Below are 24,914 nucleotides of genomic sequence, written 5' to 3'. Positions count from 1 at the left end.
GAGTCCTTGTCCTCAAGGTACCCACCACACATAAGGAACTCCCTGAGACAGTAGAACACACATTGTGTCCACCTCGTTTCTCTGCCTTCCCTCCTTCTCCCCAGGCCCCGGCCTCTGGGTCGGGTCCCTTCTCCCTCTGGCTTCCTGGTTCCTGTTTTTCTTCTTTCCTCTCTCTCCTGCCTCCCCCTCAGCCTCTCCTGCGTTGGGCCGCTGCGGGGCCATCTCCCACGCGCCATCTCGGTCCCGTTGCAGGTTGCCGCCAGGCTTTTGCCCACGGGCTTGCCTCCTCCTGGGTCCCGGGCTCCACTAGAGGCTCTGGGTCCCTCTCCAAGACCAGGGCGCCTGCCCTTTTGAGGAGTGGAGTGGAGTGTCCCGCCAAGGTTCTGCCAGGGTTCACCTGTCACAGGGAGCTAGCAAGGGGCCACTCCTGGGAGACACAGTGGGAGGCGGCTGGGCTGGAGAGGTGGAAAGGTGTCGAGGGCGAGGGAGAAGACCTGCGGAGGCGGTTGGCCAAGAGGAAAAGGAAAGCAGCCGGGCACAGCCTCTGCCTTCAGAGGTTCCCGTTGCCCTCTCTGCGCACCGCCAGCCGCCTAGTCACCGGCTGACTGAAGGTTAAGAGGAAATCAGGGGGCGGGACGGAGCCGCCGGAGCCCGCTCCCCATCACTCCCCACTGTCCCGCTCGGCAGAGCTGGGGGCCTTCCCCCGCAAGCCCCTCCTCTGAGACTCCCCAGAGGTCCCGGCACCAGAAGTGGGTGGGTCGTCTGAGCCTCCGCTCACACGCTGAGCATCTAGGGCTTGGTGGGGAGAGGAGGCGCGGGGTTTCCCTGTACTAAGTACCCAAGGGCAGTGAGCTGGGTTCCACGAAATTACAGCCCGCAGCACCCGAGGATTGGAAATCCCAGGGCAGAAGGGGCGTTTCGTCTTAGGACCGCTGGACTCGGACTCGGCATGTCGCAGCTCAGTTGTGGGGCTGCAGTGCGGCTCCCCCCAACCGTCCGCTTTCTAAGCTCCACTGTGGAGCGGCAGGTGCCGCAGCTCCTCCCCTCCCGCCTCGGCGCACTCCCGGGTCATGGGGGCGGGGGGAGGGGAGGTGTGGTGAAGCATCTAGACTCAGCGGCGGGCGCTCCCATCCAAGCACCCTGAGATCTCGGTGTTGAGAAAGAGGGGGTACAGGAGGCGGGGAGGAGGGTGAGGAGGACTGCAGAGCTCAGGCGCTGAGCTGTGCACTGGAGGGGGGAGGGATGGGAGCTCCCTTCCAGCCTTGGGGGTCTGGGGACTCAGGGATGTAAGGCGAGAGCAGGGGGGGTGTGACAATTCAGCAGAGGTCGGGACGTACCACGGAGCCCAGTGGCGGGGGGGGGGCAGAGGACGTGGTCACCAAGGGGAGCCCCCGCCCGCCTTCGCAAAGGCCTACGCCTGAGGTTGCAGGGAGAACTGGAACTGGGCTCCCGGTAGGGGGAAGCGGTGTATTAAATCCGCCCCCTACTCATACCCCACTTCCGAGGGGGTGGACGATAGAGGGAGGTTGGGGTTGGAGCAGCGGCGAGGGGGCCCCTCCCTAGCACCTCCCCCCACCGGACTTGGTCGCGCCCGAAGTGTAACACTTTCTCTTTGTCGGAGGAGCTCCGCTGTTTCCTGTGCTGTAGATCCCGTTGCAGCGGCGCCCGTGGCAGCCCTGGCGGACGCAGGAGCGATGGCAGCGACCGATATAGCTCGCCAGGTGGTGAGTGCGGGGCTTGGGTGCCAGCGCCGGGGCCCGGGCTGGGGGCATGGGAAGGACCGAGGGGACCTGACCGCGAGGAGGGCAGTGGGCAGCATCCAGGAGCCAAGGCATGGCGAGACTTCTGCTCCCGGGATCAGCGGCTCAGTCCCGCAGCGTGTCTCCGAGAACGGTGGCGGCGGGGCGGGGTGGGGGCCTGGCCCAGGCTGCGGGCGGGCTGCTGAACTCGCCTTGCCCAGGAGCTGCAGTAAGCGCCGCCGCCTCCCTCGCTGCAGCTGCGGTCCCGTCGCTGGGGCGTTGCCGAATGAATGGCCGCGCGAGCCGCCGAGCCCTCCGGGTCCCCGGCACCCTGGCCTCGCTTCCTCAGACCGCGGGGCCGCGCCCCTGCGCACAGCTGCCTGCCCGGACCCGGGCCTCCTTAGGAAGAGGGGCGCGGGGCTCGGGTTAGCCTGGGGCAGGGGGCGGTGAGGGGGGAGGGGAGGTGACTGGCTGGGGTAGGGCTTCTCCATATGCATTACATATGTGACTGCGTCTGTGTATGTAGCACTGTGTTGCGTATGAGTGCACGCGCGCGCACTCGTGCCTCCCCGGACTGGCCGCGGCGCCCAGGTTGTCTGTGACCCTGGATGAGTGCGCCTGTTTCTCTGAGTGTGCTCACTTTCATGGTGTGTGTCCGTGTGTCTGCATGTGCTGTGTGCCTCTGGGTCCCATTTGTGCGTCTGTGTGGGGTGCAGTTGGCTGGCCAGTCGGTGGCTGGTTGCGTATTTTGGCATCTTTCTGAGTACTTGACTGGGGTTTTGCGGGCTTCTGGGGGTCTATCGCGGGTGCGTGTTCAGTGTAGCTGGGCTTGTGTGCCAAAACCTGTGGAGCTGGCTTCTTTCTATGAGGACTCAGGAAAATAAGTGTGAGGCTTGCAAAAGCGGTACCGTCTCTCTTTTTGTTGGCAACCGACTCTGGAAAAGAAAAATCTTCATTTAAAGAACTGAAGTTTTCCAGCCTGGGATGTGCAGAGAAATCATATTGAAGTGACCTAAGGCTCCATGTTTGTTTTTTTAGACCAGAAGTTCGATTGCAAAGGGAGGGGATGATTCCATTTGGGGGAACAATCTAGCCTTTCTATTCATCCATGGCTATCTGGGATTTTAAGAAGCCCACAATTACCAGCACCCTGAGATGAGGAAGGAGAGAAAAGCAGAGGTAGGTCAAATCACATGACACCACATACTACTTGATGAAAATCTCTGAGCCACACACAGGCGCACACAAACACACGCACACACTCAAAATGTCTTTAAACCTTGTGACTGACTTGTTTAGGGAAATAGTCCATGCAATGCAATTCCAGTGCAGAAAAAAACATAGCCTCTAGGTATATGGTGTAGTTGAAATTGATTTTTTTTTCAAAATCTGAGTTCAGAATCCGGCAGTGTTTTCTCTACAGGATATGTATGAATTTATTCCACCCTCTTGTCCCTGTTTGGAAGGGCAGGGTGATTTCTTTGGAAGCTCCCACACCCCCTGCAGACCCCAGCACAGAGCTCTTTATGCAGTCATGATATGGAACCAGCGGAAGGACCAGGAATAGATAGGAGACAATGCTGTGTGATAATGGAACTTGAGAGAATTATCTTCTCCCCAAGATTGGCACTGTAATATTTATTGCTTTAGTGTTTTGAGGGTTCCCAGAGTGCTTTTCTGCTCCTCGTTACTTGCATTTTAGAGATGGCAAGGCTTAAGTAGAGGAATTAGTCTCCTGGATTACACTTATTCCATCCTTAGTGACCACAAAGGATGTTAATGATTTTTTTGTCAGCTAATTAATTTGCGTCGACCTGTCCATAGTCTCTCACCAGTCCCCCTAGCCTTGATTAGGATTGCAGGGTGGATGTGGCAAAGAAGAACATTCCAAAAGGTTGTCTTTCACCTCAGGCACAAGTCGGGCAACCCAGAGATCCCCTTTGTTCTGCAGATGGAGGGGTGGGGGTGGTTTAGGGCCACTTGGTCTGCTTTGCATGGTTCCAGTTTGTTCTCTCTGGCCTTGCCACACTTTATGATGAAGAACATAATTGTACGCCAGATTCTGAAGCTGAAAGAGCGGCCCAAGCACTTGAGACCTTGTTACCATGATAAATGGGTTTCTGGGAAAACTGACGTCACTCTCCGTGCCCCCCTTCCCCAGCCAGTGAAGCTCTTGTTTATGTGTCATTTGTCTCTCTGCTCTCCTTTGTGTCTGCAAGAAGTTTTAATTCACCAGGGGAAGATGGAATTAACTCAGGAGACCTTGGATATCTGGTTGCTGTTTGTTTCTTCCAAGGAACGTGTATCCAGGGTTTGGGAAAACCAGACTGGAGAACACACCTAAGTGTGCCTAGCTTAGTTCTTTTTAATGAGCTCTGAGACATGCTACCATGCAAGTAGTGCTCTGGTGTGTGTGTGTTTTGGGGGGATGTCCTTTTCAGAGTCTGTTGAGGGTCACTCTGGCTAGTGAGGTAACATCATTAGTGACTAAAACAGGCTTTAGAGTTGTTGGGTAGGATCCTTATTTGGGCATGCATGCAACTTGGAAGTTCAGCTCTTGTGTACATAATACAGTCCTATCCCATTTGAATGAACACCACAAAGATTCTGCAGGACAAAACAAGTTTTTCATTGTGTCCATAAATATTTATTTGGTTGACCGATAAGTATCTGGCACTATTGCTAGCCCTGGTCAACTATACAAAAAAAAAAAGCAGTAGACATAGTTCCTGGCTTTTAAGCTTACAGTCTAGTTGGAGAGACAAATTTGGACACTGAAATAATTAGAGAACTATAGAAGATTCTTGGGATGTTCCCACCCACAGCCCGTGCTTGTGAGGTGGCTTGGATTGCTGTTAATATATACTCTTAGAGATTACATGACTTGTCCAAGGCAACCTAACAAGGCACAGTGCAGACCCCAGAGGCTGCATCTCCTGGTTCTTGCATTGAGCTGTTTCTTGAAATGTTGCATTTTGAGGTCCAGACCTTAAGTGCCATAAAAAGAACCACTCATTGATTTTGGCTTGAACCAACCCCATGAGGTGGACAATGATGCTTTCCTCCAGTGACAGCCAGGTCTTTCTCCCTGACGAAAGAGCTTGCAGGGGCTCACATAGTCCTAGCTGGGGTTTGCCTGGAGCAATTGTCTCAGGGCAACTGCCCACAGGTGGTTGCACTCCGGCCTTGCTATCAAATGGCACTCACTCTTGATTCCCCTTGAGGCTCCCCATCTCAGCCATCTCCCTCACCTCACACTAAAAGCAATATTACATCCCAAGCAGGGAGAGCAAAATCCCAGTATTCGCCCATGGCTCTACTGGGATGCAGCACTGAAGAAAACTTACATGACCCCAAATATTAAAAATTCTTGAATCAAAATCGAGGGTACGTGGATCATCATTGTACTATTTTCCAACTTTTCTGTGTGTTGGAGACTTTTCAAAATAAGAAATTGGGGAAACTATGACAACATCCCCCCCAATTGCACGTGGCCCCTTCCCTCAGGGAGTTTGTAATCTAGCAGTGGAGGCAAACACAAGTAATACTATAATTATCATTGTGTTAAGTGCCGCACGGTAGAGCTACTGCCTGCCGTGAGAATCCATCACGAGGGGACCTAATCCAGCAGTGGATGGGGGCGGTGGGTGACCCAGAGGCTTCCTGAAGGCTTCCACGGGGGGACAGGGTAGGTAGGAAGATGGGTGAGAGCTCACTTCTGCTGCTGGGCTGGAACATTTCACTTGTTAATTCACTTGCTTTTAGTTTCATTCATTCCTTCAACATGTGTTTATTGGGCACCGACTCTGCCAGTGTGCCAGGTGTTGGGGATATAGTGGTGACCAAGGCGCACGAGACTGCCCTCTCTGAGCTTCCAGAGGAGAGGTGGGAATAAGCCCCGCTTCCCCTTCATATCCTAAATCCTGGAAAGGCGAGTGTTGGCAGCGTTCTTATTACAAAACTGCATTATAGCTGAGCGATTTGTCTGTACAGTATAATGAGATTTTGATCTGCTGTCCTGTGCATAGCATTTACTTTGTGGAGTCTCTGCTGTAAATTTTCTGTTAATCGCTGGCTTTGCTACCCAGCACAGCCCCTCCCTTTGTGTGCTGTGAGGGAGCAAACCCGTTGCATTTGCCTGAGCAAAACTAATTAGAAAGATAAGTCCCCTGGAAAACGGTATTCCAAAACAAAATAAGGCTGATTTCTGGACTTGCCTGGGTTTCTGGAGTATCAGAGCTGTGGCTTCACATTAGCATGAACAATTGAGAGGGGCTTTTAATTGCATGTACATTAAAGCTACACTCAGAAAAGAAAGAGAGAGAGAAAAGAAAGAGAAAAAGAATGCCATGGATAAGTGTAACATGTTTCTTTCAGCTGTCTCAAAATGCTTCCATCTGTATGATTTCATTTTCCCCAACAGCTTCCTGGACAAGGGTTATTGTTCTCTTAATTTTATGGGCACAGGGAGACCAAGGGACTTAGTCCAACGTGTTATTGCTGGTCAGCAGACGAGACAATGAAACACCTACCAGATGACACAGATTCATATTTTTAAAAAACTTTGGCCTTTTCATGATGTTTCTAAGAAATATCAATCCTGCCCTGTCCCCTCTTACCCCTCTTTTCACTGTACTCCACCCCCACCAAGCACACTCATGGGGGTCAGAGAAAAATATACTCGGCTGCTTTGAAGACTGATGTTAAAATGATTCTCAGCTTAAATCCCAGAGAGCGCAGTCATGGCTTATGTGCGGAGTTTCTTTTTTTCCCCACATTGCTTTAAATAAAAATCTTGGAGCCAGCAGCCATGTAATGATGGATTATTTTAAGTAACAACTGGAGGAGGGGGCAGAATAAATTAGAAACACAGACCCTTCCTCCTCGGTTTGGCAGGATTTGGGATTTGAAACCGTGGGTTCCTCTGCTGCCTGCACAGAGGAAAGAGGCCACATGCTCCGGAGAGTGAGAAATCATGGTATCCTCTTCTTCAGTGTCTTCTCGTTAGAGGCAGCCGTCTGCTGAATTAGGCAGCCTGCTCTCGTCTGGCCCTGGAGTTGGGTCATCCGTTCCGTTCCCTTAAAGGTGACGGGGGAAAAGATTTGCAGGCCCTCTCAGGGACAGGACTCAAGGCTCCGGTTTCTCCTGCCAGGGCCCTCTCTGACCCCTGATGAAGGCCCTGGGGTAACAGGAGCAGAACTCTGCTTTCACGGCCTTGATGAGGTGTGAGGTAGTGTTGGGTTTCCTTTCACAGCGAGGCCCCCAGCTCTGAACACTGGCGCTGAGGCAGGAACTGGGTTTTTTCAGATCCCCTTTAAACAAGACCAGATGGAGGCAGAGGCAAACTCTGGCTCCCCAGAGGACAGTTGGGCATTCATCCAGAGGCCTGTGAGTAAACCTTTTTTCTTTTTTTTAACAGAGTGGAGATAACAATGGCCAGAACACTGAGAAAACTCTGTTTAAAGAGCCTGGCTTGAAGGGAATCTGTCTGGATTTTGTGGGAAAGTTGATCCACCCTGAGCAGGGTCGCCCCTGGCCTGAGGTGGAGGTATTTTACCTAGACTCTGGCTTATTGGGTTAGGCCACCCTGGGGATCTTGAGCAGAGCTAGGCAGCTGGCCAGGCGGAGGCTTAGGCCAGAGTCAGAAGAGAGGGAAGTGGGAGAGAGAACACAGAGGAAGGACACAAGCCCCTCCATGGCATCACTGCCTCAGTTGCCTTCCACGGGCCAGAGCCCCCTTGGTGAGCTCAAAGGCTTCTGGCTCATGTTCCGTGACTCTTCTCCCTCCAGCTGGCATCAAGCCACAAGCCTGATACCCCGGAATTCTAGCAGCATAAAGAAATATATCTGCCACTTGAGTCAGCATTTCCATTTGAGAGTGGCAGTCTGCTTGACAGGGCCTTGGATCCTAGCACCCCTGTCTGCCACTAAATCACTCTGTGACTCGGGACAAGTCACTTCCTCTCTTTGAGTCTCTGTTTCCCCTTTCGTAAAACGAGCGGGTTGGATTAAATGATCTTTAAGGGCGTTTCCAGCTCTAACGTACAGTTCTTCTGTTTCCTTATTCTCCAGCCTGATTTCTTTTAGGTCCGTGCCTGCTTCTGCTCCCGAATGAGGTGGCAGACTTTAACTCCACCCCTTCCCTGCTTTGACTTCTTGAGCTGGGTGGGGAGAGAGTTGTAGAGAAGGCAAGTCTGTGCTTTTAGCTCAGCAGGGGCTCTGTAAGTAGAAGAGAAACAACCCTTCAGATAGCGTCTGCTCCTGTAGGTGTATGCAGCTATTGTCTCCCTATAAAGGTACATGACAGCTGAATTTTTGTCTATTGAATCCCATTTTAAATGCACGAGGAGAGCTGGCTATTTAACGGAATCCTGCTGTGAATCCTTTTATAGAATGAAAAGCCACTCTGGAATTGATCTGGTGTATTAAAATCTGGAGTTTCATCCATTGGATTTGCCGAAAATGGGCCTTCTCCCTGTGCGGTGGCGATGGTCACTGCTGTGCTTCCCTGGGGTCCCTAATCTGCTCCCCCACCGAGGGCATTTCTGGGGCCCCTGAGGTGTGCTGCCAGCTTTTGCAGGCTTTCTTTCTCCTTGGAAAGGCCCCCAAGTTTCTCCCTCCCAGTTCAGGGCTCTGCCGCTGCTGTCAGTGTCTTCTTAGCCTGGCTTAATCAGCTCGAGGGAAAGCCTGACATTTGATGTGTTCGGCACATTGGAGGGTTTTATTTTTTAACCTCTGGGAATTTATCATCGCTTTTGTGGTCCTTAAGGCTGATAATACAGTGGCATCCACTCCCTTGACAACGCTGGAGGCAGCCGATAGGGCCGTCAGCCTCCTGATTGTTCCATCAAGACTCTGCTGCATATTTCAGGATATGTGATTTGAGTTCTGGTTCACATGAATCTTTATAATAATAAGTTACACTGTATAATAATAAGTTATGTATATATAATAATAATAATGTTATAATAAGGAGAATAATAGGGTTTTATTGTATTATTGGTAAAATAAATGTTTCATGTACAACAAAACTGCCTGAAAGCTGAATACTTAACCAAATTTTCTGATTATGTATGTAAAGCACCTTTTTGATTGTGGTTGAAGATTTTGCTAAAATATCTGAGGCCACTTTCCTGCCTAGGAGAGTACCATCCTAGAATCTTTTAAAACCATAACATTTTTATTCTGATTATAAAAGTGAAATATGCCTATTGTAGAAAATTCGGAAAATACAGAAAAGAAACAATACCTCCAGCCCCTCCAGCCAGAAGTCACCATTGTCTCCATTTTGGTGTATATTCTTGCAAACTTTTAAAAATGCGTATCTACTTTTTTCCCATGATTGGGATGATCCTGTATACACAGGGTTTTGTTTTGTTTAGTCTTTTGCCCAACAGTATTTGGTGATCATTTTCCTATGCCATGAAATATTCTTAGAAAATATTTTTCGCAGCTGCTTAATATCTATCATGCATCATGGAACTATTAATTGATTTTGATCATCCTGGAGATTTGCAGGGTCTATCAGAGATCAGTATCCAGGGCTGAGGATGGAGATGGAGAGAGGGAAGGAGAAAAGGAAAGAGAGATCAGCCCCACCAGTAAGTGACCCATGAGGCCACTGGAGAGACTCGTATTTCAGCGTTTCTGTCCTTTCTAGCCTCTATGTACAAAGGCCAGAGGAGAAAGTTTAGGGAAAGCCCAGTCATCGGCAGTGGGTTCCAGACATTTTGCTTTGGTCGCGTCCTTCAGAATGACAGCTAACTTAGCCACCTCAGTTTTAAACGGAGACAGGAAATTCTCCATTGACACAATGCACCCTCAGTTCCCGGAGGCCTCAAATACTGCTTGCTTACTATACCACAAAGGTTGGAAGAGGGGCGGGGGTGGGTAGCGGGGCACAGGGTTTGCCTACTTGGGTGCTTATGGGACTCTTTGTTTTCAGAATAACAGCAGTGGGAGAAAGATGCACAGCTGGAATGGCCATAACTGCGTTCTTCATAACATGAACCTTTGAATATTCAATTAAAAACCAAAATTGGTGTGTCCTCAGGGGAGGAGGCGGAAGAGAAAGAGAGTGGTGTTTCGGCCTGTGATATGAAATGTGGTGTAACGTATTTCAAAACCGCAGGTGACTGCAGATGAGGAGAAAACAGGAAATGTAATTGGGGAGGAGAGTGGGGGCTCTCCCAATTCTCAGGAGCACTGTTTGGTTTTGCCTTCCTTTTAGCTCCTCTCAGACTCTCTGCATCCTAATTACCTCTGCTGCAAAGCTGACTGAGCACTCTCTTTTCTTGTATTAAAATGTTTTTAAATTACACAGGTAATGTGTGAATACATTCATGTTGTAAAAGAATCAAACAATACAGAAGCATACTGCCTACCCCCCTGAGTAAGCCCCTATTTCCATTCCTCTCCCCTGAGGTGGCCACAGCTCTTGGTTTGGTGGATGTCTCTTCAGTCCCCTTTCTATGCACTCACATGAATTGATGTGCAAATACACATACAGAGGGCTTTTTTGCATATATGGGCTCATACTGTACTTACTGTCCTACAACTTCTTTTTTCTACATTATGATATGTCTTGGAGGTATTCACTTCAGTACATTTAGACCTACCACATTCTTCTGAATGGCTGCAGAATATTCCAGAATATTCATGTTCCATAATTTTGTCAATATTTTCCTATTCTCAGACATATAGGTTTTTTCCTAGTTTTTCAGTATTATAAACAATGCTGTAATGAATTTCCTTGTCCATGGATCCTCGTGCAAACGTGTGAGTTTCTGGAGAACAGATTGCGAGAGGAGGTTGCAGGGTTACGGGAGGTGGGCCATTTAACGTTTTGGGGACTGTGGCCTTTCTAGCATCTCAGTTCAAGCCTTGAATATGGCACCACCTGCTATTCAAGAGGATAACTTGAGTTTTTAGTGTGAAACGGCTGGGCAAAGTTGCCACTTCCGTCTCTTCTTGTGCACATTGTAATCCAGGGAACGTTCAATTATCTGCAATCAAAGTAATCAGGACCTCAATTAATCAGGCCACCTTAAGGATAAAGAGGAAAGAGATAAGATATCAGAGGTTTAGTGAGGGAGGGGGGAAGAAAATTCCAGAGATTGTCCTGGGGTCAGTGTACATTCAGTCCAATGTCCTATACTTTCTACCTCTACATATTTAGTCCCGAATAATGAGGACTGATATTCACAATAAGGACCTTGACATCTTATAAAATACATCAAAGCAAGAGTGAATGGTGCTTGCTAGACAGGATTTCCTAAGGCAGGAACTATATATACAAATGCATTTTTGAAGCTTTCTCAACTACAAGCCTTAAGACAAAAAGTTTGCTGCTTAAATCTTGGTTAGCGAGAAAAGCACATTAACCAGATCCCATGTCCTCTGTCGCCAAACCTTCCAGTTAATTTAGGCGTATTGGACACTGGGTGAAAATATACAGAAGAAATAAGGATTCTAGAAGTCATCCGCGACCTTCACCAAATCCCGATCAATGACTATTTCTCTGTAATTCTTCTTAACTTCAACCTTGGCCTCTGGCGATAGAAAACCATTGGGCCATCTCTTATTTTTGTGATCGTTTCTCCCTCTTGGAAGAATCCTCTTTGTCTTCCCATCCCTTACTTGTGGGCATTTCCTATATTCAATCTAGCTCTTTTCTCCGTGTACTTTCTCTTGGAGAACACATCCAGCTTCATACTCCTCACTCCTAAATTTATATCCCAGTCCTGAATTCTCCTTGAGCCTACAATCCCATATTGCTAAGTACTTATTGGATTTCTTATCCTGGATATCTCACCATAAAATCAAAACTAGCTTATTCAGAAGAGAAAGACAAACACCTATTATGGGCAAAGACATGAAAAGGAAGCTTACATATATGTATGAATATACACAGTACACATATATAGTTGAGCAATAAAAAATGTTCATTGGGGTCAGCCTGGTGGCATAGTGGTTAAGTTTGCATGTTCTGCTTTGGTGGCCCAGGGTTCGTGGGTTCGGATCACAGGCGTGGACCTATACACTGCTCATCAAGCCATGCTGTGGCAGGCATCCCACACATAAAATAGAGGAAGATGGGCACAGATGTTAGCTCAGGGCCAGTCTTCCTCAGCAAAAAGAGGAGGATTGGTGGCAGATGTTAGCTCAGGGCTAATCTTCCTCAAAAAAGAAAAAGTTCACCTTTACCAATAAAATGCAGATTTAGTAACACGATGCTATTTTTCAAAGATTCAATTCACAATGGTTAAAAAGCCTCAGAAACTCAGTGGTGCTCTGAGAATGGGTAAACAGACACTATCGCATATTGGTGGTGGAAACAGACATTTGTACTACTCTCTGTTGAGTGATTTCTCAATGTATATCAAAGTCTTTCGAATGTGTGTGCCTTTGGACCTGGTGGGCTTCAATTCTAAGAACTTAACTTAAGGAAATAATCAAAACACACACAAACCTGCAAGAATAAGAATTAATTGTTTGAAAACTTGGAAACATGCTAAATGTCTAGCAGTGGAAGATTGATTAAGAAAACATGGTAAATTCCTACAATGGAATGCTATGAGGCCAATAAAAATAATGTTTTAGAAGTATACTTAATTACTTAAGAAAATATCCTTATTATATTAAACATCAGGTTATAGAGCCAGGTTATGAAAAGGAATATACAGGATTATCCCTATTTTGTTATTAAAAAAAGGTATACAGACTGGAGGGAAATACGTAAATATTAACAGTGATTATCTCTAATATTTTTTATTTTCTCCTTTATAATTTTCCATATTTTCTAAAATTCCTACAGTGAACATTGATTACTTTTGTAAAATAAAAAGCCTGATAAATGTAATTTCTTTTAGTAATAGCTATTTAAAACCAGACCCCTCGACTTGCCAACTAAACAAGTTCCCTTTCCTGGCTTCCCTCTTTCTGTCCCTGGTGCCATCAGTCCAAGTCCCCAGGCTTAGACCTTGCAGCCTTAGACCTTTGATTGCTCCCCCACTCCCTCCGCCCAGTCACTCATTGAGTCTCGTCCCTTCTTTAGGAAGGCTCTCCAATTTGTTCCTCTCTCCTGAGTCCCAAGGCCGATCAGTTCACTTCAACCAGCATTTATTGTCACAGTACCTGGATGTCACTCTGCCAGTTCAACATTGTTGGAGTCATCTCCTAATATGTCTTCCTGCCCCTACTCTCTCCTCCAATCAAGTAAGCACCCTGCTTGTCTCATGGCCCTCCTTGCTGAAAACACTCAAAATCCCCTCAAAACCCATTGCCTAGGCAATAAAGCCCATACTCTTTCTTCTGCTATTTAGGGCTCTTTACAGCACTGTGCTAGGTGGGAGATAACAGTGTGCATATGGGAAATACTTGGTAAGCCTTTGACAATGAAGTAAATCTTCAAGAATAAAGTGTGGCCTTCTCCCCACTGCCCTCCACTGTCTTCAGTTTGAAAATTTCCCTTCTTCTCCTCTTGGCACTTGGACCAGAGGCTTTGGAGCACTTCAAGTTTCATGGTGCTGAATTTGGAGACAGGAAGAGGCAGCCACGGGTGATAAAATATGGCTCAGGAAACCTCAACTCTGTGTCCCTCCCAATTTCCGACGCCTGATACGTAGGAGGCTCCACTGAGAAAGCATATTGACTCTTAAATCTCCCCTGCAGTGTTGAGGACCAAGAATGAACAGTCGGACACATAATCTTTCTTTATTTGCTTTAATAAAAAGAAGGAGAAAGAGGGAAGGGGAAGCAGAAAGGAGTGACTATAGAACAAGCCCTGAGCGATGTGGGCCGCTCATGAAACCAAGCTGTCTTCAGATGTCCCTCTGGGGCTCAGAATACGCCCCCCCCCCCAGACTGAAGGATAGCATATGGTTGTGTGTCAAGAATACTCCACTGGGAGTGTGTGGGGTGAGATGTGTGAGGGTAATGAACTTGCCAGATGGCAGTCACTGGCACTAGCCTAGCCCTGTCACTCCCTCTTGGAGGATCTGATGACACCAATGGGAGTGGGATCCCCAAGCTGGGTGAAGCAGCTATCTGGGAACCAGTTCTGACAATGTCAGCTTCTGAGAGGCTCCCCCACCAACCCAGCCCGTCCCTCTCAGTGTGAAAGTATACCCTTATTATGGACCTAGTTGAAAAGTAGATCCAGTCCAGCCTAAGAGCTGCCTGCCAGTACAGCCTGGGATTCCAGCGCAGGCCTCCTGACATGCCCTTCCTGGATTGCTCTCGGCACCCTTCTGGTTACAGAAATCTTGGTGTAGCTCCATCCAACAGAAACTCAGGCTCCTTACATAGCCCACCCCTCTTGTCTAGCTCGGCTGTCTCCAGCTTCCCTTCTCCTCCCTTCTCCCCTCCCCTGTGGCCATTGGCAGTTAGCACATTTCTTGAGTACATGCAAGTCCCCTTGGGTTTCCCCCTTGGCTCCTTGGAAGCCCGCCTCAGTTTGAGGTTCTCCCTATTTTGTAAAACCATTAAGAATAAGAAGCTTTGGAACTTGCACCCGAAGGAAGAGTCCTCTGCTTTCCAGAGCTGTGAATGGCTTGGCTGACCCTGAGGGAGACAAGGGAACCAGAGGAAGCGTGGAGGCAGCTCTCTAGCTGGAAGGAGCCACAAGTGTTCCATGGTGTCACGTGCTATTTTGGGGGTCTGCGTGGAAGGGTAACCTCACAGTGCAATAAGAACAGCGGCTGCTGTTTGTGGCGTGCTTACCACATGCTAGGCACTGTGCTCAGTGCTTGAGCGGCATTATCCAGTCTAATCCTCACACCGGTACTATGAGGTAGTAAGCAGCTTCCGATTTTACAGATGGGGACATTTTGAGAAGTTTAATAAATTGTCCGAGGTCAGAAGGTAGAGGAGGTGGGGCCCTCAGACCTGCTTGATTTCAAGGCCTATTCTCTTAACCTCTGTGCTGTGCCACCTTTGTAGGTCCCCACAATGTCCTAGAGAGAGGAGTAATTGCTTTTCAAAGTTCCTGAACACTTATGCATGCACCAGGCATTGTGCTAAGCTCCTTACATGTGTTATTTCTTTTGAGTCTTCCAAGCACCTCTAAGATGGGTAATATTATCTCATATGATAGACGTGGAAGGAAACTGAGTCTCTGAGAGGTTACCCAGTGTGTAAGTGATTGAGTCAAGAGTTAACTCAAGTCTGTGAACCTCTGGGACCAGCGTTCTCATGCCCTGACCCCACCCTCCCACCCCTTGTAAGTCCTCTCTGTAGTTTGCTCTGTCTGGAACTATGACGACATTTATTATGGAGCCCCGAGAATGCCTGTACCCAAGAACCCATGATTTCTAAGCTGACGGCCATTTTCGATTTGGAGCAGGGAGTAGCTAAGGGAAGAAATGACACTGGGCCTGGGCGGGGGTTACTTCCCAGCATGGAGAGCATTTGGATGGAGAAGTGAGACTCGGATTGCTTTTAAGCACATTTCATTTTCTCCCCTCCCTCTCCTTCCAAATTAGGGTGAAGGTTGCCGAACTGTCCCCCTGGCTGGACATGTGGGGTTTGACAGCTTGCCCGACCAGCTGGTGAATAAGTCAGTCAGCCAGGGCTTCTGCTTCAACATCCTGTGCGTGGGTGAGTATTTCCATAGCAGGAAATTCTATTAAAGAATATGGATCCTTAATGACTGGATGTGGCTTTGCAGGTAATTAGGTTAAATAGTGTGTCATTCTGATCTATTTGCAGGTGTACCCCCCCTTCTTTTATCCCTCTGCTTGTTTTTCTAAGCAGCTGGCTGTGATTACATTTTTCCCTGGCCAGTCCAGAATATGAGGCCATACCTTGGGGGAACTGAGCTGTGTGACACCCAGTGGAAATTTTGTAAGGGAGCTGGCTGGCTCAGCTACTGCCGTCAAGCTCATTTTGGCTGCAGAAAATAGGAGCCAGGACAGAATTTGGAGGGAGGTGATGGCTGCGGAAAGATGCCTGCCCACCAGCTGTGGGCAGTGGATTGGGTCTGTCTGTTTCCTCTGCAGCCCTGCTGTGCTTGGTACAGTTTGAACTCAAGCGCAGGGCCCACACAGCTGTGTGCAAAGTTCTTTTATTCCTCTTAAGTATATCTCTGCCTGGACCTTTAGTCTCATCTAAGCCACATTTTAGTCACCTCTAATATGCTAATCACAGCAGAGTTCAATAATGTTTGTGAATGAATGAATGAGTTAGCCCCACAGGAACCACTCTTTATACTTCTTAAACACTTCCCTGTATTAGCAGTTTGGATCCTTACCAGGACTCTGTGAAGTGAGCAGAGCGAATAGCATCCGTAGCCTCATGGAACAGATGGAGACCCAGAGACGCGGGAGGATAAGGAACTTACCTGAGGCAACACGGAATACAAGGCAGAGCCACGACGGGGACCCGGGTCTGGCTGACCCGTTGTCCCTCCCACTACTTCTCTAACTGCTGCCAGCAACATCTCTTGAGAACACAAAAGCACTCTGGAAACTGTCACGCACCAAGCGAATATGAGGAAAGACAGTTCCTTGACGTTCTTTAAGAATCTCTCCTTAGACCCTAAGGAAAAATCCCGAATTTGCAAACGTGATCATAGTATCTAATTTTCACTCTGCAGTAAGGCATACCTGCATATTTTCAGTGATCCACGTCCAAAATTTAATGATTGTATAAATACTGTTATTATGACTTTATTAAGTCAGTTTTCACGCTGGCTAGAACACTCAAGCACTTGCTAATCGCCTTTTCTTATTTTTATATAGAGTGTGTGGGGAATCATTCATGTTGAGGATCTGAACAACCGAATTGGATATTTTTCTCTTTAATGTGGCCTAAAGTTTTGTTTTCTAAGTAAGGTCATTCATTTTCTTGGATTCTTTACTTTTTCTTCTCCTCCATCCCCAGCACTCTTTTTTTTTTTTCTGAAGAGGATTAGCCCTGAGCTAATATCTATTGCCAGTCTTCCTCTTTTTTTTTTTGGCTTGAGGAAGATTAGCCCTGAGCTAACATCTGTGCCAATCTTCCTCCTCTCTATATGTGAGTGGCTGCCACAGCATGGCTGACAAGTGGTGTAGCTCTGTGCTCAGGATCCAAACCTGTGAACCTGGGCCACCAAAGTGGAGTGCACCGAACTTAACCACTATGCCACGGGGCTGGCCCCCCCCCAACACTCTTTTCTAGATCACTTTCTGTAGGAGAAAAACTGCACACTCAAGTACGAGTAGAAAATAACAAAGCCACTTCTAAATATGGACTACAGGCAGTCAACTAGGCTCACTCACTAGCTAAATGACTCGCTCTCGCACACCAACTTTGGAACCTACGAAATGAAAATATATGCTTCACAGAATTATACATCATAGGCCTTAGAGTCCAGATCTAGGCTGTTAATTCTTCAAATGCCAAAAGTCTACTCATGGTTGTGATGAGGTGCTATTAGGAGAGTGATACAAAATAAATAGAAGTCATGGTGAGTGACATCAAGATCAAATGCTATCACATCCAATACTAGCACTGCCAAATCTCTCCAATCTTTGGCTGATGGCCAACTTATTTCACATAAGATTTGATTACCGAAACATTTCCGCAGAAACACATTGGATTCCCTTGGCATTCTTCCCACGACTCCGTATGACCTGTACTGGAGTTGAGGAGATGAGAAGTGAAATGACAGACCCACCCTAAGCAACCTTTCAACTAATTGAGTGGGCTAGTAAAGCTTTAGGAGGGAGGCCATGTAAATCAGAATGGCTGTCTGAGGGCAGAAGTGTAGGGAAATTGGACGCACAGACCACAGGCTTCCCTAGAGCCCAGAGGAAGATGAAGCCAAGCTCAAGGCAAAATAGGTGGGAGAAATAGTAACCCCCTATCTTTGAATTCCAACCCAGGCACTGCACAGCTACAACTGCTTCAAGTGTGCCCCTGCTGGGATGAATAATAGCTCAATTGCCCGGGGCAGACCACTCAAGAGGGGAGGGATAGAAAGAGAGAAGGCCCTTTCACCCCCAAGGAGTCACTGGCTCTCTTTCTTTCCCCACTTGTCAAGTTTCAGGAAATGGCTGCCCTAATATCTCCCCTCTTAGCCCTGTAGGTGCAACCGTTGGATGCACCAGCCTGGACCAGGTTAATTACATTCCCCATCCCTGATCCAAAAAAGCCTACAACTCGCATCCCGCTCTCTGGCTGTGCTCACACAGAGAACACACAATTTGGGCCAAGGTCATGAGTGATTTAGGGTTGCTCTGAGGCTGCAATCTCAGCCCAGCCATGGGGCTGGGTCCTGTTGCTGACTTAGCGGTGGGTCCATAGCTTGTCTGCTGAAGGTGATTTTTTCTCTCACAGGACTTTCAGTGACCACACTTTCATGCCTACCGCCTGTGCATAACTGTCAGGTTTGCTCCCTCAATGACTGTTACACAACAATCCTGTTTGTGCATAGAATATGTTCTTTTCTGATAGGGCGTTTTAAGTGTAAAGTTATGGTAGCACTTGCTTCGACTATTAACAGAGACCTAGGATATTTTTATCACACTATTGTTTGTCTTGGTGCTGGGCTGCTGATCATAGTCCCGAGCCCAGCAGAGTGAACACTCTACCTGCATTTGTGCATGTGTGCTTGTATGCATGTGTGTGTGTGGGGATTGGGAGAGAGAATTTTTACGAATCCAGAGTTCACCTTGTGTGTAAGGGTACCAAGAAATGGCACCTACAATGATTATTTTTAGAGGGTTAGGCACACGGGTGTGAGCATATTATGACTCCTCTCCAACAGATTCTCTAGGGTTGACAATAATTACTGAGTGGGGCGAGGTTCCCCTCCGCCCATAAAAAGCATCTACTAGTCCCTTAGCTTTGGGAATCGCTAGGATCTCATGATCCTAGATGCAGCACAGGAGACCTCAGAGGAACCACCAGAGCCAACAGTACAAATGTTCTGCTGGGAAAGAGCCCCACAGAGACTCAGCTCTCTGAATGTGCCAGCAACAGAAATGCCTGTGAAGAGCACAAAGGGTCATAATGATAATATTTACTTTGAAGCTGCTCAGGATTCCTGGGCTCTGGGCTCTGTTGAACTTGGAAAAAAATATACAAGAGACGCTGGATTGAGGCTCACTAAGGGAGAAGGGGAAGGGCAGCTAGCATTCGATCAAGGTCAGGGCTCAGTTGTCTCGTCCCCCCATCTCCGGGAAAGGCAGCTGTCCACCTGTCTAAGACACGCTGCCAGCAGTGGTGTGCTGGTCAGTGTCTCACAATCCTCTCTCAGGAGAAAACTCGCCATGCAGCAAACTAGCATTTGCCGATCTCCGTGGTGTCGTTACTTCCACCATAGCTGGTTTTAAGCTGCCAGCATGACGTCACCGCACATGGGCTTGAGAAGAGCTGCAGGAAGCAGGGCGAGCTGGCTCCAGCACACCACTGTTGGCCAGGCCTCTACAACATCAGGAAGGAGAAGAGGGCAAGGTCACAGAGCCAGACAGGACCCGTCCCTGTCCATAGGCTCCCTTGGCCAACTGGAGTTCCTGGAGAGTTTCCGTTTGGACACCTCCCTGTTGAACTGAGAGATGTTTCTCTTGGTTTATTCCAACATTTGGAGCCGCAAGAGACTTTAGCTCCATGCGATTGTGAGCTCCATGTGGCTATCTTGTTCATTGCTGTATCCCGGCCCCTAAAAGCGTGCCTGGCTCCTATTAGAGGCTTTGTAAATAGTTGTTGAATGACCGAATGAACCAACAGATCACACTTAATGGGATGCACCAGAGCATATTGGTGACAAGCATGGGCTCTAGCATCAGACTGCCTGGATTCAAATGCTAGCTCTGCCACTCACTACTTTGTGACCCTGGACCAGATACTTTGTCCACACTTTGTAGATGATGAAGGTAAGGTGCAGAGAGGCTGAGGAGCTGGGGCACATTCACACAGCTAGGAAGTGCTTTGGTTAACCCATCTGTAAATTAAGGACAAATAGTAGTTTCTCCCTCACAGGCTTATTGTGGGGAATAAATAAGGAAATATATGTGAAGTATTTACAGTGATGCCTGGCACATCGTAAGTGCTCCAGGAGCGATAGTTATTCTTATTACTCTAACCTGCTCACTTTGTGGAAAAGGAGACTGCGGCTCAGAGAGGGCAAAGAGCATGGCTCAGGTCACACAGTCATTTAGTGATAACCTGACTGAGACTTTGCATTTCATCACTTGCAAGAACTTAATTGCACAAGGTGCCAGAGGATGCTAATGTTAACAGCAAATGAGGAAAAGGACTAAGCTTTTCTTTCTTACAGTTGTGTTTATCTCAGAGTGGAGAGGTCAACACTGGACTATCCCAGGGAGTGTAGTTTGAAAAAGCATAATTCATGTTACATGTCTTAAAATGAAATTATTTTTTTAAAACTCTGATGTTTCCAGGGGCCAGCCCCGTGGCGGAGTGGTTAAGTTCATGCGCCCCGCTTCGGCCACCCAGGGTTTCGCTGGTTCGGATCCTGGGCCTGGACGTGGCACCGCTCGTCAGGCCATGCTGAGGTGGCGTCCCACATGCCACAACTAGAAGGGCCCGCAACTAAAAATAGACAACTGTGTACTGGGGGGCTTTGGGGAGAAAAAGGAAAAATAAAATCTTAAAAAAAAAAAAAAAAACCTCTGGTGTTTCCAGAATACTATCTACATTAAGCAAAGTGAGATGAAACCTTCTCGGCTGGTGGAGATGACTTTCAAAGGGTTAAGAAACCCCGCTGTCCACTATGAGGAGTGAAGAGAAGAGGGAAATTGACCCCTCGGGACTCCTCAGCTTTCCTAATTGCCAAGTCCCCACCTTCCTGCAGGGGTGTGGAATCTGCTGACCTGATTCGAGTTAGGCCACATGTGCTGCCCCCTCCCTCACCCCACCACCAACTCAATACTGGGCCCAAGGCAGCGTGAGAGGAGACAGCATCCTAGGTTCAGGCTGGGTCTGTGCCAGCTGTTGAGAGAGGTCACCCTCCGTCCCCCAGGCTCCACATTGATGGAAAACTGGAACGGGAGCCCTCGATAGCCACGGGAGGAGCCTGCTGGATTTTCTGCCCTCTTCTCGTGCTGCATTTATCACGATTCCCTAGACACCCACGGGTTCTTTCCTTCCAGACATTCATCATCGGGCATCTAATTTCCACAGCCCGTTTGTGCTGGCAGGCATCCGCGTGGTCATTTTTTCTGCTGCCTGGCCGTGCCCTGCCCTGATGCCTGGCCTCCATTTCTCCAGCTGTGCAAACAGGGCGGGGCCCCTCTCTCATAGTACGGCTCCTGAGGCCTCTGTGTGACCCTCGTGTTGGGCCCTCAGAGGAGCACAGAAAGATGCCCCATCCCCTGCTCTCTGAGAATTCTTAGGCTCAGGGAGGCAAGGAGCTAGCTCTGGGTGCCGCAGAGACAGCCCACCACTTTCTAGGAGCCACGGGGCATTGGGCAAGGAGCTCACAGAACAGAAGAGGGGGTGGTGGTGGGAATGTACTCGGAAAACTCCTTAGGCACATACAAAGGCAGGCCAAAATGTAGCCCGAACCTCAGCACCCAGAGGGAAGGTGAGTTAGGGTGAGGGGGCCACCCTTGTGCTCCCGCCTCAGCGGTGCTGGCCCCGTTTGCAGTCGAGCTGCCCTCCCACCGTGGGCGAGGGGAGGGTGATACATTCCCTCGCTCGGCCAAGTCTGCCACCTCCCACGGCAAAGGCCCTACCTCACCAAATTTTTCTTGGGACCCAAATACTTCCTGTTCCTTTAGGGAGGAAAATGGGGGCCTCTTCTGGGAGAATCTTTGCTGCTAATAGGTATAGCAGACCCTGGCTGGAAACATGATCTGTGTGAGGAGCCACTTCTCTGCGCCCTGGCAATCAACCATGTTAATCAGACCTGGCTATGAAATTGGGCAGGGGGTGGGGGGTGGGGGCGGGGAGTAGCCAGGCTGAGTTGAATGTTTTCCTTGTTCTCTCTCTCTCAGCAATCTCTCCATGCGCAGAAAGCTCTCATCATAGACAGATATTTTAAAAATCACCTTCTGCATCCATAGCTCATTATTCGGGATAAAAAAGGCATGGAAGATGCAAAGCCAGACACATCCAGAGGCTGGAGGGGAGACAGACTGTAGTAATGTGTTCTGCAGCTCTAACCTTAGCCCTGGATGCCTTGCCCGATGTGTGCTGTCGGTCACAAAGCGGGGTTTGCCAGGCCAGGATTTGCCCAGTGCCAACCCACTCCTGACTGGGAAGACATGTCAATGCTCACATCTCAAGGGTTGGGAGAGGGGAAGAGGGATGATGATAGCAGAACAGCAGGGTAGCCTCGGTCTTCAAAGGGCAGTCCAGGGTACTTAGCTTCTGAATCTTCTATTCCTGGTATTTCTGAATCACTTGGGGTGGGGGTGGGGACGAAATACAGTCTGGATCCAAGGAGATTATAAGCGTCTGTAGTGCTCAGCCCAGTTTGTGGCCTCATATCAGATTCTTGCTTGACTCCCATGCCACCAATTTCCCTCCCAAGTCTCATTCCCTGAAGACTCCTTGGCTCCTGGCAGTGGCTTGACATCCCTTGGGTCTCCCAGGAATAATCTCAAAAATCTTTACCAGTCCCTCACAGCCCTTCCTCCACTGTCTCCCCGGGGTGAAGGTCAATTTTCAAAATTCCAGTGGTTTAATTTATTAGTATCCTGTAGCCTGTTAGCTAAACAAACAAATGACCGGTTTGTTTGAAATTTAAGGGGAAGAGTAATTGGTGGCCTGCTAAATTCCCTCCTCATTAGCTAAAAATGGTCGCCCCACTGGGATGCGCATCCTGGCGTCTGCAGAGCTCTGTCTGGGCCTGGCAGGGAGTGAGGTGGGGATCAGAGGAGAGGATATTTATTTGACAGGGGGCCTGCTGTCCCTTTCTTTTAAAATTTAAAATAGCCCATTAATTTTTATTACAAAAGCTATGCATGTTCCTCGCAGAAAACTTGGAAAATACAGAAAAGCATAAAGAAATGATAACCCCACCGCCCAGAGACAACCAGAGATGCTGTGTTTCCTACCAGTCTTCTTCTAGGCATAACGCTGCCTCTCCGTCAGTGCCTGTAACGTAGTTTCTTTTCCTGACTATAAAAGCAATGCATACTCACTTTTCAAGTAACACAAAAAATATGAAGAATAAAAGGAAAATTGCCCCAATTCTACTATTCTGAGATGACTACTGCTAATACACGGGTGCAGTTCCTTTCGGTCTTTCTCACTTGACTGAGATGAAACAGTCCGGAGAGTTCTATACGCTCCTCACTTAGTGTCTTATCGTGTACGTTTTCCCATGTCAATAAATATGCACCTGAACTATGATGTGTGACAGCTGCATGGTGATTGTACGAATGGACCATAATTTATCTTTTTGCTTTTCAGGAGAGACAGGTTTGGGCAAGTCTACCCTCATGGACACCCTGTTCAACACCAAGTTTGAAGGGGAGCCGGCCACTCACACACAGCCGGGTGTCCAGCTCCGGTCCAATACCTATGACCTCCAAGAGAGCAACGTGGGGCTAAAGCTCACAATTGTTAGCACGGTGGGCTTTGGGGACCAGATCAACAAGGAGGACAGGTAAGGAAGGCAGCAGGGTAGAAAGGCTGGTGGGAGGCCACAGGGAGGGGCCCACCACGAGGGTCCTGCCTGGACCTCTTCTCAGAATGGTGTGGGCAGGCAGCAGATACCTCACAAGCCCCGCCTCCACCCAGGGCCCCTGTCTACAGCAACTGTCCTACTCCACATGCTTTGCCAAAAGAAGGCTGTCTTCCTGATATACAAGGGTGAGGTCTCCTTTCCACTGAGCTCCTGCCTTGTGCCAGGTACGCCTGTGCTCTGACAATCTACAAAGGAATGACTTTATCTCTGCCCTTGTGAAGACCGGTTTTAAGCAAATCAGTTCCATCAAGTGTGATATGCTCTGTAAAGGACAGGGTACAAAGAGGTAAAGGACAAGTTACAATGAGAATACGAAGGAGAGAACAGTCAGTTCCATGTGGGGAGGTCAGGGAGCCCTTCACAGAAGAGGTGTCCCCTGACCTGGCCCCTGCAGGATGAACTATTTTGCCAGACAGACAAGGGAAGGAAGGGAAGGGCGTTCCAGGCAGGAGAACCGCTGTGCAAAGGCAAAGAGATGTGGATGATTATGGTATGTTCTGGGGAACTGCAGCGTGCTCTCTCTGGCTAGTTCAGAGGCAGAGTTACTGTGAAGCTAACGAAGCTTAAGCTTCAGGGCTCTCACTTGCACAGGCCCCTTCCAAGGCCCTGTAACTAATTTTTAGTCATCATATTGAATTACCTATCTTGGAGGGCCTTCAAGTCACACACGCCTAAGGCCCCACAATACCTGGGTGTGCCCCTAGGCTAGTGCTTGGCATGAGTTAGGGGAAAAGTAGGGGAGATGAAGCTGAAGAGGTAAGCAGGAGCCAGATCGTGGAGGGATTGATAGAATGCGCAGATGTGGAGCCATTGAAAGGTTTTAAGAAGTAGACTGATGTCCGATTGGCCTTTGACGAAGATACTTTGAGATAGTATGGAGGTAGACTGGAGAATGGGAAGACCAATTAGGAGACTATTGGACCAGTTAGATCAAGGCCAGAGGTAAATCAGGTGTGGAGCTAGGGAAGAGGAGATAGATTTGATAAACATCGAGTAGGTAGAATCAACAGGACTTGGTAGAGACTTGGTGTGGGGATGTGAAGACAAAAGAATAATCTAGAATGAGGCCCAGATTTCTGGCTTTGGAGAGTGGACAGATGGTGGTGGCATTCAGTAAGAGAGGTAATGTAATAGAACCAACTTTTAGAGGAATCGCCTCTGTTTTGGACATGTTGAGTTTGAACTGTCTGTGAACCATTGAGAGACATGATGACCCTCAGTGGTAGGCAGCTGAATATACAGGGTTAGAGGTCAGGAGAGGTCTGGGCTGGAAATATAGATTTGGGTTATCAAGGTATAGGCGATATGTTCCAACCGTGGACATATGTAAGATTACCCGGGGATGGGAGTCGAGCGAGATGAACAAGGGGCTAAAGACAAAAACCTTGGGATGTGAAGTCGGCAGATGGAGGAAAGACATCCTGAAAAGAGACTGAGCAGGACTAAGCAGAGAGGTAGGAGGAGAGACCATGGGGGTTAGAGAATGTTGTGTGAGTGGAGAGCAGGGTGAGGCTCAGAGATGAGGATGTGAT

At 48.5% G+C, this 24,914-nt stretch overlaps 1 protein-coding gene across 30 annotated transcripts in view; it reads left to right on the top strand.

The window, feature by feature from the left end:
* Nucleotides 1–1,070: 1,070 nt before the first annotated feature.
* Nucleotides 1,071–24,914, top strand: part of SEPTIN6 (septin 6) — a 62,863-nt gene continuing 39,019 nt past the window's right edge. For 4 of the 30 annotated variants that reach the window (XM_070258314.1, XM_070258310.1, XM_070258316.1 and 1 more), the window contains exons 1-4: nt 1,071–1,189; nt 1,625–1,724; nt 15,224–15,338; nt 23,106–23,301. In XM_070258314.1, coding sequence (XP_070114415.1) covers nt 1,695–1,724; nt 15,224–15,338; nt 23,106–23,301 — 341 coding nt within the window. In that variant the 5' untranslated portion in view covers nt 1,071–1,189; nt 1,625–1,694. Of the gene's footprint in view, nt 1,190–1,445; nt 1,725–2,777; nt 2,919–6,987; nt 7,128–12,800; nt 12,957–15,223; nt 15,339–23,105; nt 23,302–24,914 lie in introns of those variants that run through there. The other 26 variants (XM_070258313.1, XM_070258317.1, XM_070258312.1 and 23 more) reach the window with 14 other exon arrangements.

Source organism: Equus caballus, chromosome X, assembly GCF_041296265.1.
Source record: "Equus caballus isolate H_3958 breed thoroughbred chromosome X, TB-T2T, whole genome shotgun sequence".
NCBI lineage: Eukaryota > Metazoa > Chordata > Mammalia > Perissodactyla > Equidae > Equus > Equus caballus.
Note: the sequence above shows the minus strand (reverse complement) of the source record. Positions and strands in the feature narration are given on the sequence as shown.